The sequence below is a fragment of the Cygnus olor genome, chromosome 13 (genome assembly GCF_009769625.2).
Source record: "Cygnus olor isolate bCygOlo1 chromosome 13, bCygOlo1.pri.v2, whole genome shotgun sequence".
Classification (NCBI taxonomy): domain Eukaryota; kingdom Metazoa; phylum Chordata; class Aves; order Anseriformes; family Anatidae; genus Cygnus; species Cygnus olor.
The window spans coordinates 14,650,467-14,666,171 of NC_049181.1; the positions used below are offsets into that span (position 1 = coordinate 14,650,467).

At 45.5% G+C, this 15,705-nt stretch overlaps 1 protein-coding gene across 15 annotated transcripts in view; it reads right to left on the bottom strand.

Annotated features, from left to right (window-relative positions):
- The window catches only part of KIAA1210 (KIAA1210 ortholog), a 43,973-nt gene extending 29,876 nt beyond the window's left edge, over positions 1 to 14,097 (bottom strand). For 3 of the 15 annotated variants that reach the window (XM_040572234.1, XM_040572241.1, XM_040572242.1), the window contains exon 1: positions 13,850 to 14,097. In XM_040572234.1, coding sequence (XP_040428168.1) covers positions 13,850 to 13,911 — 62 coding nt within the window. In that variant the 5' untranslated portion in view covers positions 13,912 to 14,097. Of the gene's footprint in view, positions 1 to 898; positions 997 to 3,201; positions 3,383 to 4,634; positions 4,804 to 8,549; positions 8,663 to 9,216; positions 9,350 to 13,849 lie in introns of those variants that run through there. The other 12 variants (XM_040572229.1, XM_040572232.1, XM_040572231.1 and 9 more) reach the window with 12 other exon arrangements.
- Positions 14,098 to 15,705: the final 1,608 nt, after the last annotated feature.

A 15,705-nucleotide genomic window follows, 5' to 3' on the forward strand; every position in this document is an offset into this window, starting at 1 on the left:
AAGAGCTCTGCTGCCGAGGGTTCATGTATTACAATGTCCTTACAGCAAGCACCAGGCTAGCCTGTCAGCATTATTAAAATTAGTTAAGCATCAGCACTGAACCATCATTCTGGGCTATGCTGCATTTGTGGAAACCAATAGATCAAATTTATTTTGGTTCCAGTGCAATCAGCTTTTAGCCACAAGCTTTGAAACCTTATCGCAAGCAGGGCTATTGATCAACCACATTAGCTGATGGCATCATCTTCCTCCCTGATGAAAACAAAAGTTCAGTCTAGTTTTAAGATCATTCAATGCTAACTGGCTCCACTTTGTATTTTCCAAGGCTCCTAAACGGGTGTCTGTCAGAAACAAAGGGATTAGGCAGCAGACCGCAAGAGTTACAGTACAAATGTCAAGCAACAATGGAAACGTGACAGTTTAGCAAGGCAGCTCATAAATGCTGTCCTTTGTTAGAGGAGATATCCAAGTGATACATTTACAAAGTTAGCAGTTCCAATATGCCCTGTCAGGTCTTAAAGAGTAAGAAATCTTCACAAACAAATGAAAATACCCCCACAAACAAATCCTGCCCCCTTTTCTGCACAGACATGGTCTATTTTCCACCTCAAGTGGTACAATACTGCTAAGTTACGTAACTTAGGTGCCTATTTGGCGAGTCAGCAAACTCTTGTATTTCTTCTGTATCAGCCACACCTATAATCCGTTATGGTGAAGAGCACCAGTACTTCCCTGAGTCCATGGACAGCCCAAGTCCTCAGATAACCTTAAAAGAGAAGGTGTGCAGAGAAAATGGGACTGTCAAAAAAAAAAAAAAAAAAAAGGCAGCAGGCTATGAAGCAAAAAGGCAGGGCTCCTGAAAAAAAAAAGCAGACAGAGGAAGCATGCCCTGTACAACCTGCTGCCACGCCGCTGACCTCTAGGTAGAAACAGAGCAGACAGACTGCGGTTTTCTTCTGGTTTAACTCATCTGGAGGCAGTGGACACAGGAGTGCATTAACACACTGTACTTCCAAACAATCTCATCTCACCTTGCAAAAAAGACAATGAAAAAGTCATTGCAGGGAAAAGGACTGGTTGTGCCTTTGCTAAATAAGATGCACAGAGGTTTGAAACAATTGGTTTTGAAACAATTGTTAGACAATATGCAGAAGCAACCAAAAGTAAGACACTTAAGATTTTCCCTTTTGGATGATCATAACCATTCAACATTTCTCCTTTTTCCATCTAGGTCTCATCAATTATCCATGGAAACGTCTGCATTGCCTCCAAATTTTGATTAAAGTGGTCATCAGCAGACTTTCTCATAGATTCTCTGTATTAAGAAGAAATGCGGACCCATTTTTTCCCCTCAACTTTATACACAATGCATATTGTTAGATTTATCCTTAGGGAAAGGGAATTTGAAATAAAACAGTAAGAAAGCGCTCAGCACATTTACACGGACAAACTGGCAAGTCCCCAGACTTGTGCTTATTTTCCCAGACTGTGAGTGGGACTGACTTTTGGCTCATTTACACCTCTATCTTCTGCTTTGCTCACCTTCAATAAAATGAAAGCAGGGCAAAACACTGATTTCAGATCCAGCTTTGTTTTTGCTGGCTCTCCATTTATTTAAATTACTCCATCATTTCAGCTGCTCACTCAGAATCCCTCCAGTCCTTGGAGATCCTTTGACTGCTGTGTTTATTACAACAAGCATTTATTTCCATTTGGTGTATCTCTTATACAAGTAGAACTATAATTGCAGAGCAGTTCAGCTCCGAGGCAGTCTCTTTACAGTCAAGTCAGCTCCTGCATTAACTCAATTTTATAGCTGAGTTCTCTGGGGCATATGGAGGTCAAATGTCAATTGCGAGGGTGCATCATGAGTCTGCAATCGTGCCCCCATTTAGAACCTGAAGCTCTAAGTTAACAAGCATTGAAATAACAAGAAAAAAAATGTTTACAGCAAAGTGTAAATTCCATCATTAAAAGCCTGATGACGTACCTGAAGGAAAGTTAGCATTTAGGCTTTTAGTTAGCATTTAGGCTAACATTTAGGCTTCAAATTCTTGTGGTACTCTGCTTTATTTTACAAGAGAAAAGCTAGCAAAAGTTGTGGGCACCAAACCCTAGCCTGAGGATTAATGTAGCAGAGAGAATGAGGACAAAAACCTCATCAATACGAACACATGTGAGTGCACAGGCATTAACAGATCGAACCCCCATACATCCACCACTTCCAGCCCTTAATGACAGCTGACAGACGCAGCGCTGCGCGTGGTCAGGATGTATCAATACCGCACACCCAGCTCAATCAGCTGTACTCACCACATGCACCCCACAAGCTCCCCCGGAGCACTACACCACGAGACAAAGTTTTAAACAGATGTTGTATGCACATCGATTTTTAGTGATAAAGTATCAGATGAAATAAGTGGCCTTTTGGAGCAGCATTTCCGAGGCTCGGCATGCCAGGAGATGCTAGAGGACAGCTGGGAGAAGGCGCACACCGAGGGACGAAGCAGGCTCTCTCCTCAGTGGCAGCAGTCACAGCAGAGCAGTGATGGAGCTGTCAAGCATTTTGAAGGCATATGTGTATTTTAAAGGCATAGAGCTCCCACAGTTTAAGGCTTTCCTTATGTTCAAAGCAGGCAACAGGACTTAGTTAGCAATCACTGCTACACTGATGTGGTTTATAGTCTAGATCTGGGCTCCCTGCTACCCATACACCACTGCCATTAATAACCCTACTGTGTTACATTCACCTGGAGCTCTTCAGCTCATTAGGAGAGCTCTTAAGTCCTAAGAGAAAACACTCTCCAGCAACAGGAGAAATAGCCTTGTCTCTCTTTTACAATCTGGGGCAGCTGGACAGATATTTGGAGTGCTCTACAGGAAGGCAGTGGCTGGGCAGAAATGCAAAGCCAGGGAAGTGTCTGACCATTCCCTTTTCCCAGCTAAGTACATTACCTGAATAAGTGTATCACATGGGGGGAAACATGCTAACAGCAAAGACAACTCCCTTCCCTCCTTGGTTTGCGTATTTAAGGACTGCAGGGAAGCTAACATTGTACAGGACTCAAGTTTCCCACATTTGACAAAGGTCCAAGACAAACAGACATGCTTTCTGTTCAGCCTCACAAAAGAGACACAGCCTCCTTGCTGTCTCTGCATCAGACCAAAGAGATGGAGACCGCACAACTAGCAGGCTCCTACCCCAGCTTCTGGTGTTTCTTCAGTTCAGTCCCATGCCTCTGCACAAGCCTTCTGGAAGGCCTTATGAGAGAGATCAAAGGAGATGCTGACCCCTGAATAGCCTCCTTCCGAACAAATAAAGGCTTGAGAAAATAAGGACTCAATACCACCAGGCGCTGCATTCATTCAGTATCTTCACACCCTAAAGGAGACAGACAACAAGAAGCGGCCATGAGAAAGAGGTGACATTTCAGCCTGGAGCTTTTAAAGACCGATTTCCTCCAGGCTACAAAAAACAAGCTTGTGCTCAAATTTCTGGACACACGCTTTGCACAGCAAGACAGGTCAGCACCGCGAAATGCACACCCCTCACCTGTCCTGCAGGCCACCAGTCCGTAGCCAGCATCCCCAACACACCTGAAGCTGCAGCAGGACCTCAGGAAAAGCCCCCCCATCTGTCCTGAGCACAGAGCTTCATAAAAGCACAGGATGCAGGATGGTTTAGTATTCACATTACGTTCTTCAGCTGAAGGTGACAGGTTAAATTGTTACTCTGTCTTATTAAGGCACGTTGGAGGACTTTGTTCTGACAAAATGGGCTTGATTGCTTCCTCTCTGGGAACGCTACGGGCTAGCCAAGGACTTGGCAACCCACTGACAGTAAGGGAAGCAAAATTGTCTTCGGTTTACCCTCTGCAACCCCACTGAACAGACTCTCAGAGTCAATCACAACGCAACAGCAGAGCCAGCGAGGTTTCTATTCAATTTTCACGTCCCTTGAGCCTATCACCAACTCCACAAACAAAGCTCCCGTCGCTCTCTGTGCAAAGAGCCAAGCAATCCGCTCTTCAGGGTCCCTGTTCAGGGAACAGGCTGAATGGTGTGGGATCCCACAACCAACCGGGCTCAAACAGGGTCCTGCCCAACACAACAGTGGGACTGGGACCTGACCTCGCACAGCTGATCCCCCTGAACTTTTTTAGAGTTTCTAGGACAAACTGCCCCCAGTTTTGACCAGCTGGATGTTTTTGCCAGACCCTTGCTGGTCTGAGCCTAGCACAACTGTGGCTGTTTTAAGCAGGCATAGCAGAACGGCACAAACAGCAGCTTACGTGAGGCCTCTTGCTGCCACCTCCACTGATAACAGGGAGGGGTGGGGGAGAAGTTTACAAAGTTAATGAGTAGTGATCCTGTCATTTCTAAGGAAAGAAGAGCTTAGGAAAGTTTAAGGCCATTTTCAAAGGATCACAAGTCAGAAAGCCTAGATAAGCATCCTGTCAGTATTTAATATCAATAAAAATGCTCTCCCAGGAACAAGTAGGGGTCATAAATCCCCACAGCATCAGAAAACACTCAGCTGCTACCCCTGAAGAGATATCCAGAGCAAACAACCTTTCACATAAAGAGATCTACGGCCAGCTTTCACACTTTGCATTCAGACAACACCCCCTCACCGTGCTCGGTCCCCAGACCTGGGCTTCACAGGGAAAGCTTGCCAGAAGACAGGTCCCAGTGTGCTGAACTCTTTTTACCTACAGTCTGCTTTGAGAAGCCTCTGTCTGACCGCTTCTGAAGGATTTCTGCTATTCAGCAGTGCATTATGTGCTGCCCTCCCAGTGAGTGTGTGTGTAACACTAATGGAAAGCAGCTGGTGGACTGAAGCTGAGTTAAAAAAATAAAAAAGGAGCAGGAGGAAATGCCTTTCATACAGTCACACGGGCTCAGTCTGTAATTGTGTGAGAAGCCAAAAGGATAAGAAGGGGGAAGGGCAAATGAGACAAAAAATATTTGTAAGCTGCTGGTGAAAACAGAGTGGAAATGCACTCCGCAGCGTACATACATGGACCTGTGTGAGCTCAAAGCTGGGGCAGGTACAGCTGAGCAGTGCTGGTTTGTATGCAGCTCGGGATGCCCAGCTGAAGTCCGAGCAGCCCCACTCTGCAATGGCTGGAACCCACACCAGACACTGACCTGTCTCGGGCATGCCCTCGTGCCCCTAATTACTCTGCAGAGCTTATTAGCACAACCTCGTGCTGCTGCTGTCAGTGCAGGGATCCCTACTGCAAGTCTGCACCAGCACAGACAGAATAGCCACCTGCTTGCCAAAAACTAAGTGCTTCTGAACAGCCCTTCTCTGACAGTAATTTACAGCATAATTTTTCCAGTGCATTTTCTGGTCTGTATAAATCAGGAGAACCACGAGAGAACTTTGCTCAAATCAAGACTGGCACTAACACAGTCATGAACTAAGCACACACAAGAGCTCAGCCAATGTTTTGGGCCCAGACTGCCTCTATCGTAAAGGAATGTACATTAACTGACCCAGCTGAATTGCACCATTTGGCACCAGTGTAGGAATAAGTCAATGCTTTTCCCGTGTAGTAATTCTTTACACTACCGCACTGGGGAAGTTTCAGGAAACAGCTGGAATGAGGATCTTCTTCCACTCTTCCTAACAAGAAGCAACAGAAGCAGCAGAGTCATCCAGCAACGGTACGAGGAACCAGCACATTGCCAGCAGCAGGAGACTCCCTCAGATCCACTTGACGTGGATACAGCTGGCGAACTGGGGAAGGAGGGGGAACACGCACTTAACATCAACACGGACGTAACCAAAGGCAGTTAGGGAGTTACACCAGTAAGCCCTGCTGCCTTTGGAAACAGCTCCACGAGCAGAGCAGCAGGAAACGTCCAGCCGCTATCACTGAAGAGCAGGCATGCCTTATGCTAGCAGAGTCAAGAAGCCAGAGTCAAGTACAGGAATAAAAGTCAAGCTGACTATCTCTGCCTCTGTCACTGGAGTCCAGGGCAAGTGACAGGGCTGCCAACAGTAGCCAAAACGTTTATCACTCAGCCTTGAGTTTCTTTGCCTGTGGAATCGTGATGGTCACGCTGAATGCCTGGAAAGCTTAACGAGCAAAGCACTGCCTCTGCTACGGGAGACCAGCACGTTGGGACCTTACCAGTTGACTCTGCTACCAGGTGCTACTGCTACAGATAAGTTACAGAAATCATAAACTTTCACAAGAGTGGCCTGCATATCTGCCACGTTCCTGTATTTGAATCCTGCTCTGGTCCCCAAGATGTTCACAAGGAATCATTACATCCTAAGCCTGAAAGAGTCCGGAGAAAAAATTAACGAATTAAGCTGTCTGAATATTGCAGGGAAAATGAGGCAGAAACAATAGCCATCTGAATGCCAGAACTGAAACGTGGGACTTAAAGCTATGTCTGAAGCTTTTTTATTTATTTATTTTTCCAAAACTGTCCCTTATCCCTCACTTTGTGGGGTAAAGAACAGCCTAAGGATGGGAAAAAGTAAAAAAAAGAAACATCTTCAGGTAGATGAAACTCCCCAGAACACATTGCTTCCAAGATACGTCAATAAAGCCATTTAATGCCCCAGAATTTAAAGTACACTAAAAAAGAAACAAACAAACAACGAAAAAACTAGTGACTACCAGAAATTTCCAGGGCTGACTGTGTCACAAATGTTCACTCCAAGGATCAAACTCTTACAAACAGCCAGCCATCTTTTGGCTATACAAGAGAGCAAATAAAATGCAGGCTTTGTGGTCTCAGAGGCTGCCTTTGGCAGGAAGGTCAGGAAATCTCTTCATGTGAAGTCCCCAAACCTAGCCAGGGCAACATCTACTGGCTGTACACACGCGAAAATAAAAACAAGGCCATTTCCCTCCTATGTTGAAACAAACTGCATCTGGCTGGCTAAACCCCGTGAGCTCCCACTGTTTCTGGAATTCAGACCCCATTTTGGCTGCTGATCTTAGCCAGAGCTAAAGGAAGGCCTGGGGCAGCTTCCACGCTTGCAAAAGGAGCTCTTCTGGAGCTCTGTGGGGAGTCTGAGGGTCTCCCTGCATTTGATTTCACTGAAATTTTCTGCCGTCCCTGCTCTTTCCTCCTGGCAGCATTCCCTGCAGCCCAAGTTAGGCACCTTCCGAGGCACACTTTGTCTTGAAGCACAGGAGAACTGGGAGAGCCAAGGGAGGTCACACGTGCTTGAAGCAGTCCCTGAGCCACATGTGTCCCCAGGCTATCTACTGGCTTTTCTTTTATATGAACAGCCACTACAAAGGGATCCTACTTCTCCAAGGCTGCAGCCACAAACACCCCTCCACAACAAGACCACCTGAGACAGCGCTGGTTTGCACCACCGGAGCACCAGGTGCATTTGGCTGTTTTGAAGGAGGTGGTGGCATCAGGGAACAGAGGGGACAAAACGTAAGAAAATCCCAGGAGGGGGACACCAAGGACAGCAAGATGGGGTACAGACAGGAGGATGTCATGGAAAAAAACAGACAGGGATAGACGTTCTGTAAGGTCTTAACAGCCCAAGCTCTGCAAGGAAGGAAACAATGAAAAGATTTGCATTTTTGAAGCAACACAATGAACTTTCAACTTCTGGAATATTCTTTTCTCTAAACTGAGAGGATGGAAAGTAATTTGCTAGAGTGAATCAGCAAACAATTCCTCCGCACCTCTGTCAGGTCTGTATTCCCCCCATACGCAGAGACAGCTCGATGACTACATCCGTACATCTACAGAGTAATTCTGAGCTCGAGTGTATAAATACATCCCGCTCGCATCTGAAATACCATGTGGATCAGAACTGTGTTGTTAGATGAGTGATTCTGTGCCTGGCAAAAGCACACGGTTACATATTTCTTAGAATGAATAAGCATAAATGAATCCATCATGAATAAAAGTCAAAAATTTAGTTCACTAATTAGCACCAGATCCTTGAAACTCTGAGGCCAAAAGAAACAACCACCACAAAAATGTGAAGCTGGAATGCCACTTTAGCTCTGGCTGCATGGTTGGAAAGCATAATCAGGCTGCTTTGTCTGCCCAAAGTCACCCTGCTCTGACTGGAAGTGCTACAGTCCCCTCTAACCGTGTCACAGATAAAGGTGCTACAGCACGGTGATGGGATACACAAGACCACAGGGTACCCTGGTACCTGAAGGCCTATACGAATGCAGCAGCACACACTGGTGTAACGACAGAGTTAAACGATGAGTAAGGACGTAAGGATGTGTGTGGCCCAGGTCTCAGCTTCTTCGTGTACATCGTGTCGGAAACATTGAGCTGTTAGCACAATCCTGACTGTTACACGCCTGGCGAACAGTGACAGCTCAGCATCTGCATGCAAAATCAGGCAGGATATTAAGTGACTGGCTTTAATTTGTTTAAACAATGACTCCCACAATGGAGCCTCGGAGGGCCACCTGCTACCTCAACACAAATAACTATTACTAATGTAACAACATATGGAAAAAAAAAAGTCTGCTGTTCGTGTTTGCTGTATTCAAAATATTTCTTAAAACTCCTCGATGTGTAACAGTACCAACCTTGAAACTACAGTGGATTGAACTCAGAAATACAAGCTTTGATGACTGTAGAGTAGAGCTTCTGGTAAGAATCAATGCACGTTGTGCTCAACTGTTTTCTTACAGCAACAGCCCTTAGGAGAGAAAAAATAAAAATTCAGCCTTGGAATTGCCTTGGGTTTTTGCCTGTCTCCCCACAGCCAGCCTCATCTTGGAGTTTCCCAAGTTTGCTGGTAAGCAGATCTAGCTGTGCTAAGCTAGCTCAGGTAGGTTATCCATTGGAAGCACAGCTTGGAGCTAGTATATTTTTGTCTTAAGTATCCATAGCCAGATTTCAGCTTAGAAAGCCATTTCCAGGCCCTCATATCACAGCTATTAAACTTTCCAGACCTCTGTACAAGGGAGAAATGATAAATTCATCTCTCCATTTGGCTGAAAGGGTACAAAGCTGGATGCCCTGAGCAGCAGAAGACCCTGCATAAGGAGAGAACACAAAGCAAAATTAAGACAAGATGTTTTCAAGGCTCAATCTCGCAAAACAAGATAGACAAAAAAACTGGCAGGCAAATGATGCAGAAGAGTGAAGTTCACATTCAGCAGATTGTTCCAAGCCGAGAAGCTTCTGCTGTGGTGGAAAAGAAGTAGGACAGGCAGCATTAGAGGCACTCATCCATCAGACACTCAGTACCTTGGTGGTAGGGAAAGGGCTGTTGTGCTGAAACCAAACGGACACGGCTGCCTGGAATTCCTCAGCCTACAGCCAGCAAACGCACCGCATCCCGGTGGCTGCTAAAGCAAACACCATCCTGAGAGAAGTGTGAAGAGGAGGAGGAGGACTGGGAGAGGTGGGGTGACTCACTGGCCGTATTAAGCCACATCTGAACTTCTCACACAGAGATGAGTCAAATGGAATGAATCAACAAACAGAAATAGTTGAGCTTTTGGTTAACAATACAGCACCATTGTACCAACTGTGCACAACTGCCTGCAGTGCCATGGCTCTGCCACCTCCTGACTGCTTTTGCTCACCCTCTCTATTATTCTTGTGTAAGAAAACAGGGCTTCAATCTGTATGCTTTTAATACCAGGCGTGGCACTGAACAAGCCCTGTGAGCTGAAGACAAAACACTCCCAAATGTCCAAACGCCCTCCACATTGCTACGTACAGGAGCAAGCTCTCAGGCTGCCTACTGGAAGATTCCCAGGGGATTGTAACGGCTGGGGAGTCCTTTCTGCACAGCGCACCCTCTCTGACTTGGCCCTGGCTGGGAGAGCTCCCCACTTTCCAAAAAGCACCTCCCTTCAGCTCAATACTTTGCCTCCTGTACTCCCCACAAGCCATTTCTTCAAACCTGGTATTGCCACCTCTGTCTGCTTCCACGGATTCTCTCTGCACTGGTGAACTTGCTTTACTGGGCAGGAACCACCTTTCATAAACCAGAAAAAAAAAAAAAGAAACAAAAAATACAACGAACCACTGAAAAACTGTTAATGAGTGATTATTGCCCTCATTGGGAAATAGCATTAATACGATAATATAACACTAAAGGCAGGTAACCACATGTGTTTTGGGATACCAAAGCGATCGTGGGAAGCATTTCACCTCCCCAGGATTTGCTGGCTGCTCACAGACCTCCCAGAGCACCACGGGACCAGCTCGTGTTGCAGGCTGCTGCCAGTGGGCACCAGGGCTCCCAGGCAGCAGCTCCAGGGAAGCCGCATGGCCTCCTGACAGCTGACGGCCTGGTTGAGCCCAGGCACACGTGGGGATGCCACCACGGATGGGGATGGCCTCGCTGCAAGCACCCTGCAAGGAGCTCCGTGTACAAGCACACGTCAGAGCCAAGTGTCACGGACGGTCCCCGCTGTAACCCCGCCACACCAATGTGGTTCCAAAAAGCGAGAGACGCCGTGGGAGGGGAATGAGCTGCTGACAGAGAAGAGGCAATGCTCTGGAAGTGCCTTGCTCCCCGCAGTGCCAAGTCGCTGCTTCAGTAGCACTTGGTCAGTAGCACTTGGTGGAGCTTTAAACCGCTTCCAATTCACCTGCTAGTGTCCAAGCTCCAAAAGCAGCTGCTTGCTGCCGATGGGGAACCAAAGGCTCCTACTAAAGGGCCACAGGACCCTACGCAGAAATAAAAGCTGTAGGAAGTGTAGTCTGCACCCTCAGCTGTCCTCTGTGAGCCTCTCCAACAAGCAGGCTTGGAGTGAGGGAGCTGGAGGGAAGGGTGCAGGGAACAGAGACCTCAGCTGGGCTGGCTATCAGTCAGGTAGGCAGCGCTGTGACACCTTTGCAACAATCCCCACAAACTACAAAATCTCTTCCTGATGCTCATCCGAACAGGCAACAAACACAGACAGCAACAAAGCAACAGCACTTAATCCAGAAAACAAATTTTGCTTGATGTAACATTCCTAATATCATTTTACATTTTTATTTTCCATCTCATAATAAAAATATGTTGAAAATGATACTGATGTATCCCTTGACCAACTGCTTTACCCAGATGGTGAACTTGTTTGCAGCACAGGAGTGCACATCAGCTTTTTTTTTTTTTTTGACAATTCTGGGCTACAAGAAAGAAATGAAATATCCCACTGGAAGTACAGAGCTTGGCATAGCAAAGACATTCAAACCGAAATAAGTCCATAATTCTGGGCTTGCTTGTGAAAGGCACCATGAAATCTTGAGTGACCACATTAACTCCAGACCAGTTAAATACATTTCCTTATAGTCTGTTACCGAAACCAGCTCTGAGCTGGCACACAAAGCCTTCAGCCAAATACTTTATATAGCTTCTAACGCACTATATTTGTCTTTGGAAATTGGCAGTTTGCATTGACCAGCACTGAACCTTACTATTCAAGCAACCACATTTTCAGCTCATAACTACGTATTTGGCTAGTATCAAAAGCTGAAAGACAGATATTAACAAATTCTTCTGCAGGCTTTAGAAAACTGCATCATGTCTGCCCAGAGCTGACGGATTGTTCTGACACCGGGCTGGGACCAAGCACAATGAAACCCTGCAACAAGGATGAGCTACAAGAGCTACAAACTTACTGGAAGAACAATTTTAGATTATTTGGATTGCAGATGCTGGTTAAAGAAAAATACGAAAGCAATCTCCAACTTTTATTTCAGTGGATTAAGACTGATGCTGTGCTGAGGAATTATCTGCATGAGGTTTTTTGGTTTGTTTTAATGATGTGACATCTCATAACAGAGCACTCACGAAGCACAGGGGCAGAACTCACTGCAGAAAGCTCAGACGCAGACAGAAGTCATAGCAGTGTGCAAAGGCAGAGCCTTCATTAGGAAAATGTGGGGCTGCGAAGGCAAACGTGACAGCAGCACAGGAGAGAGCTCCCCCAAAGCAGCTTTTAAAACAGCCCAGGCACTTCAGCTGGACACAGCAGCCCAAAGCCCTGGCAGGACCCCTTGCCAGTGGCAGTGGCAGGTTTTAAGGCCTGTGCAGAGCTCTGCTGCTTTGGCTAAACTGCTGCTTGTGCCCGAGCCAGTTGTTTAAAACATCCAAGTCATTTCATTCACAAAGCAAACTAACTCCTACAGGTCAAACAACCATGGGAGGATTTGGGGAAGCCATTCCTGTAACACATCTGACACTGCCCAGAAAGACAAATGCTTCATGTCAAACTCCCCAAAAAAATTAATCCAAAATTAATCTCAGGCTCCAAACATCTCTGGTGCTGCAATTAACATCTCAGGCTCATTTTAACTGCCAATAATCACAGCCAAAGCAACATATAAAATTTGTAAAGACTGTGAAGTATTTATAGTCACACTAATCCACTTGGGAACACATCACAAGGCTGAGACAACAGGATGAGGAACGCAAACTGCATATATACCCAGCATAGAGATCTAACTGAAAAGCAACCAGAAATAAGAATTTGTTGAAAAAACAAAGCTGTTCTTCAGAAATCAGGTGCGTTTCCACCTGAAAAGAAGTGATCATATGCCATATGAAAGAAGCTTCAGCTGCTCATCCTTTATAGCCCTTCTCAGCCTTCCAAGTTTATCTTAATTGCATTAGATGCTGGAGGATTTGGAGGAAAAACAACATAAATCAAACAACATAAATTGATTTTGTTGTCAGTTCAAGTGCCAATTCCTCTACCTTCATCAGGAGTAATTCTCAGTCCTTCTGTCTGTTGTGATCGCATCCTCCCTCTTAGCTAAGTTAGACTTACTTTCCAAATATTTAGATTCCTCTCATAGACACCGTTACAACTTTCAAAGGAGGAGAAGGGGGATGGAATATGGGATGGAAATGCTAACTGAAATCCAGTAGGAATTGAGTGCCTTCAAAAATACATATTTCCACCAGAGTAACGTGAGACACTGTTGGTATGAGGGATCCAACAGTTAGAAGAGGGAAAAAGAGAAAGAAGGAATTGTCAGCTTCACTATTGAACTGGCACTTTTTTCCCCTGCTAACCAAGATTTCATCCATACATTTAACTGTCATCATTCATATCTTAAGCCTCAAGATACAATTTTGCTTGCCTTTCTCTGTGAATTTGCACTTTGGGTAATCCTGTACTGTATGCAAGAATAGAGCCCTCTACAGTCCGCTGATGCAAATCGTCACCAAAAACCACTGCTCAGTTTTTTGCAGCAGAAAATTTTGTTCCATTCCTTAGCAGAGAGAATATCAAAGGAAAAACAAAAGCTGTCTTGACAGTGGTTTAAAGCACAAATACTAACATGCATTGCCCCATCCTCTTCTCCCTTTATAGCCTGCTCCCACAGAACATGATAGTGAAGCAATCAAAAATATTTATTTTAAATAAAATCAAATCTCTCAATGGGGAGGGATTACAGAGCACACCTCAGGTTGCTTATACAAAAAACTGAGCATATCGAGTTCTCAGAGAGCATTTAATGCCAGATTTCTAGCTGAACATTTTTAAAAGCCAACGTGCATTTCTGTATTTCTCATTATTTGTTCAACATAAACAATGTAGCTAATCAATAAAGAAGAGAAAATTTTTCCTTTTGCTATAATTAGACAGCAAAAGGTTCTTAATTTCTTTTTCAGTATTTTGTGTTTGCCACTGGACATATATATACACACACATCTGTGAAGGAAAAAAAGCATGACCAATTTTCATCATTTGTTAGTTCAGTTTGAGTTGATTTTTTGCACTTTATACTCTGAACAGTACATCAGTCACAAGGCACAAGCACTGTGTGCAGTGCTGCTGCTGAAATACAGGAGGGAGGAATTCCCAAGCACCCACTGGAGTCAGCTCGCTGTGGAAAGGTGGAGGGGAGGGCTCAGCATGGCACTTACTTTTTACTTTTCAGGCAACTGTAGAATCCAGCCATGGTCCTTCCCCGGAGGCGTGCATGCATTTAATTCATCCTTGTGCGTGGATGCCGGCACAAGGACTCTGCAGCTTCGTCTCCTGCTCACCAAATGCCCCCCCCTGCACACAAGGAAGGCAGCATGCCGATGCAATTACTAGCCAGATAAAGTTCCTGATCTGAGGCCCTCAGACTCTGCTGAACTGGGTCCAAGGAGGGCTGTGCCTGCTCCATAAATGGTTATGAATTGTTAACTCCCCCTTTTCCTGCCTCCTTCCAGCTCGTGGTAAGCACAGCATCCTAAGTGTAAAACACCACATGGCATTTGATTCTGTCTCCCTGCGGGACTAATGAGAGGGTTGGTTGTAATTAGGAGGCAAAGAAGCCCTGAGGACATTATATCGTTGCTGTTATTTTTTAAACAGAGAGGCTACAGAAAGTACCGCACCGTCTCTGAAATAACCACTCAAAACAGCCGGCATTCTCCAGCACTCAAGGGGTGCGCAGGACCTTCCAGAACAGGCGTTATCCCATCTCACTGTAAATCACGACCTATTCTAACATGCTACCCTGCACATTAACAGAAAAAAAACCCTAAGTCCCTGCAATATTGCAAGGTCAGGAGAGAAGCTCTGGAGTTTCAAGTAGCCAGGACACCCCTGTTAGAAAAATACTGCCCTGTGGCGATATATGTAACGTTGGTACTCGCTGCCACAACTCAGGAGGTCCTCACTGGGCAGCGAAGGAGGAAAACGGCCGTGGTTTAATGCTGGGAACACAGCCCTGGGATACCCAAGCCCCAGGACAGTGTAGCTGCACCCGTTTCTGGCATCACACCGCATTCAACTCACGTGGCAATCCCCAGGCAGCCAGTGGCCCCGGTGAGGTGAAAGCAGAGGTGAGGTGAAAGCAGAGGTGAGCACCGCACATCACGCTACCCGTGGCAGCCAGGGTGCACCAGTCAGCACCAGTAGCGGCGTCAGCTCCTGGAGTCGCACCGCTTGGAAGGATCTCTGCTCTTGATTTAAAAAAAACACACACGTGTGCTTGAATGTAGTAAGTTCATAACTCTCATTGCTACAGAAGATTTATGCTGAGTCCTATAAAAGATCAGTAGAAAACTGCATTTGTTCTCGGCTAGTAGATAATATTTGAATAGTTTGGTCTGGCAAGCCAGTAAGGAGTATTATACAAGTATTTCTATATGAGGTCCTCTTACAAACTGAGTAGCAAGACTAGATCTAAGTTGGATCAGTTCTTCTAGAATATTAGGAAAAAACATTTTAAAACATTTCCCTTAGAAGTTTGAGGAACGCACCTCTGGCACAGAGTCCCAAAAACGCCTCTGCTACAGCAGTGCCCTACAGCGCAGAACTTTGCCATCTCTGAATGGACATCTCCATTTCTTTATTTTCTTTAACAGCTGCGATGTGAAGGAAAGCCATGACGCAAATAATAATTGACATCAAGTGCAAGGGCCATCACAAACAGAAACCAATCATATTCTAGTCTAGTTTCACACTTAACAGAAAAGAGAAAGCTTCTACAAGCAGCCAACTTCAATGCCATCCACAGAAGAAGAGCAAATCAAACCTGACCTCAGGATGTGCCTTCTCTTTGGAAAAGACACAAAAACACAGTTGGAGTTTTATCCAAATGAGTTTTACTGTCGTCCTGAATTACTGCATTTGTCACAATGGCTCCACACTGAACTTCTCATCCTGAGAGGTAAAGGCTAGCTAGATTGCGTTAGTCTCCACTCATCAGAGAAAGTCCGCAGGAAAAAAAGTCAAAACCAAGACTGGTTCTAGGGTAACAACCACCAGAAAGGAATTCCCAGGG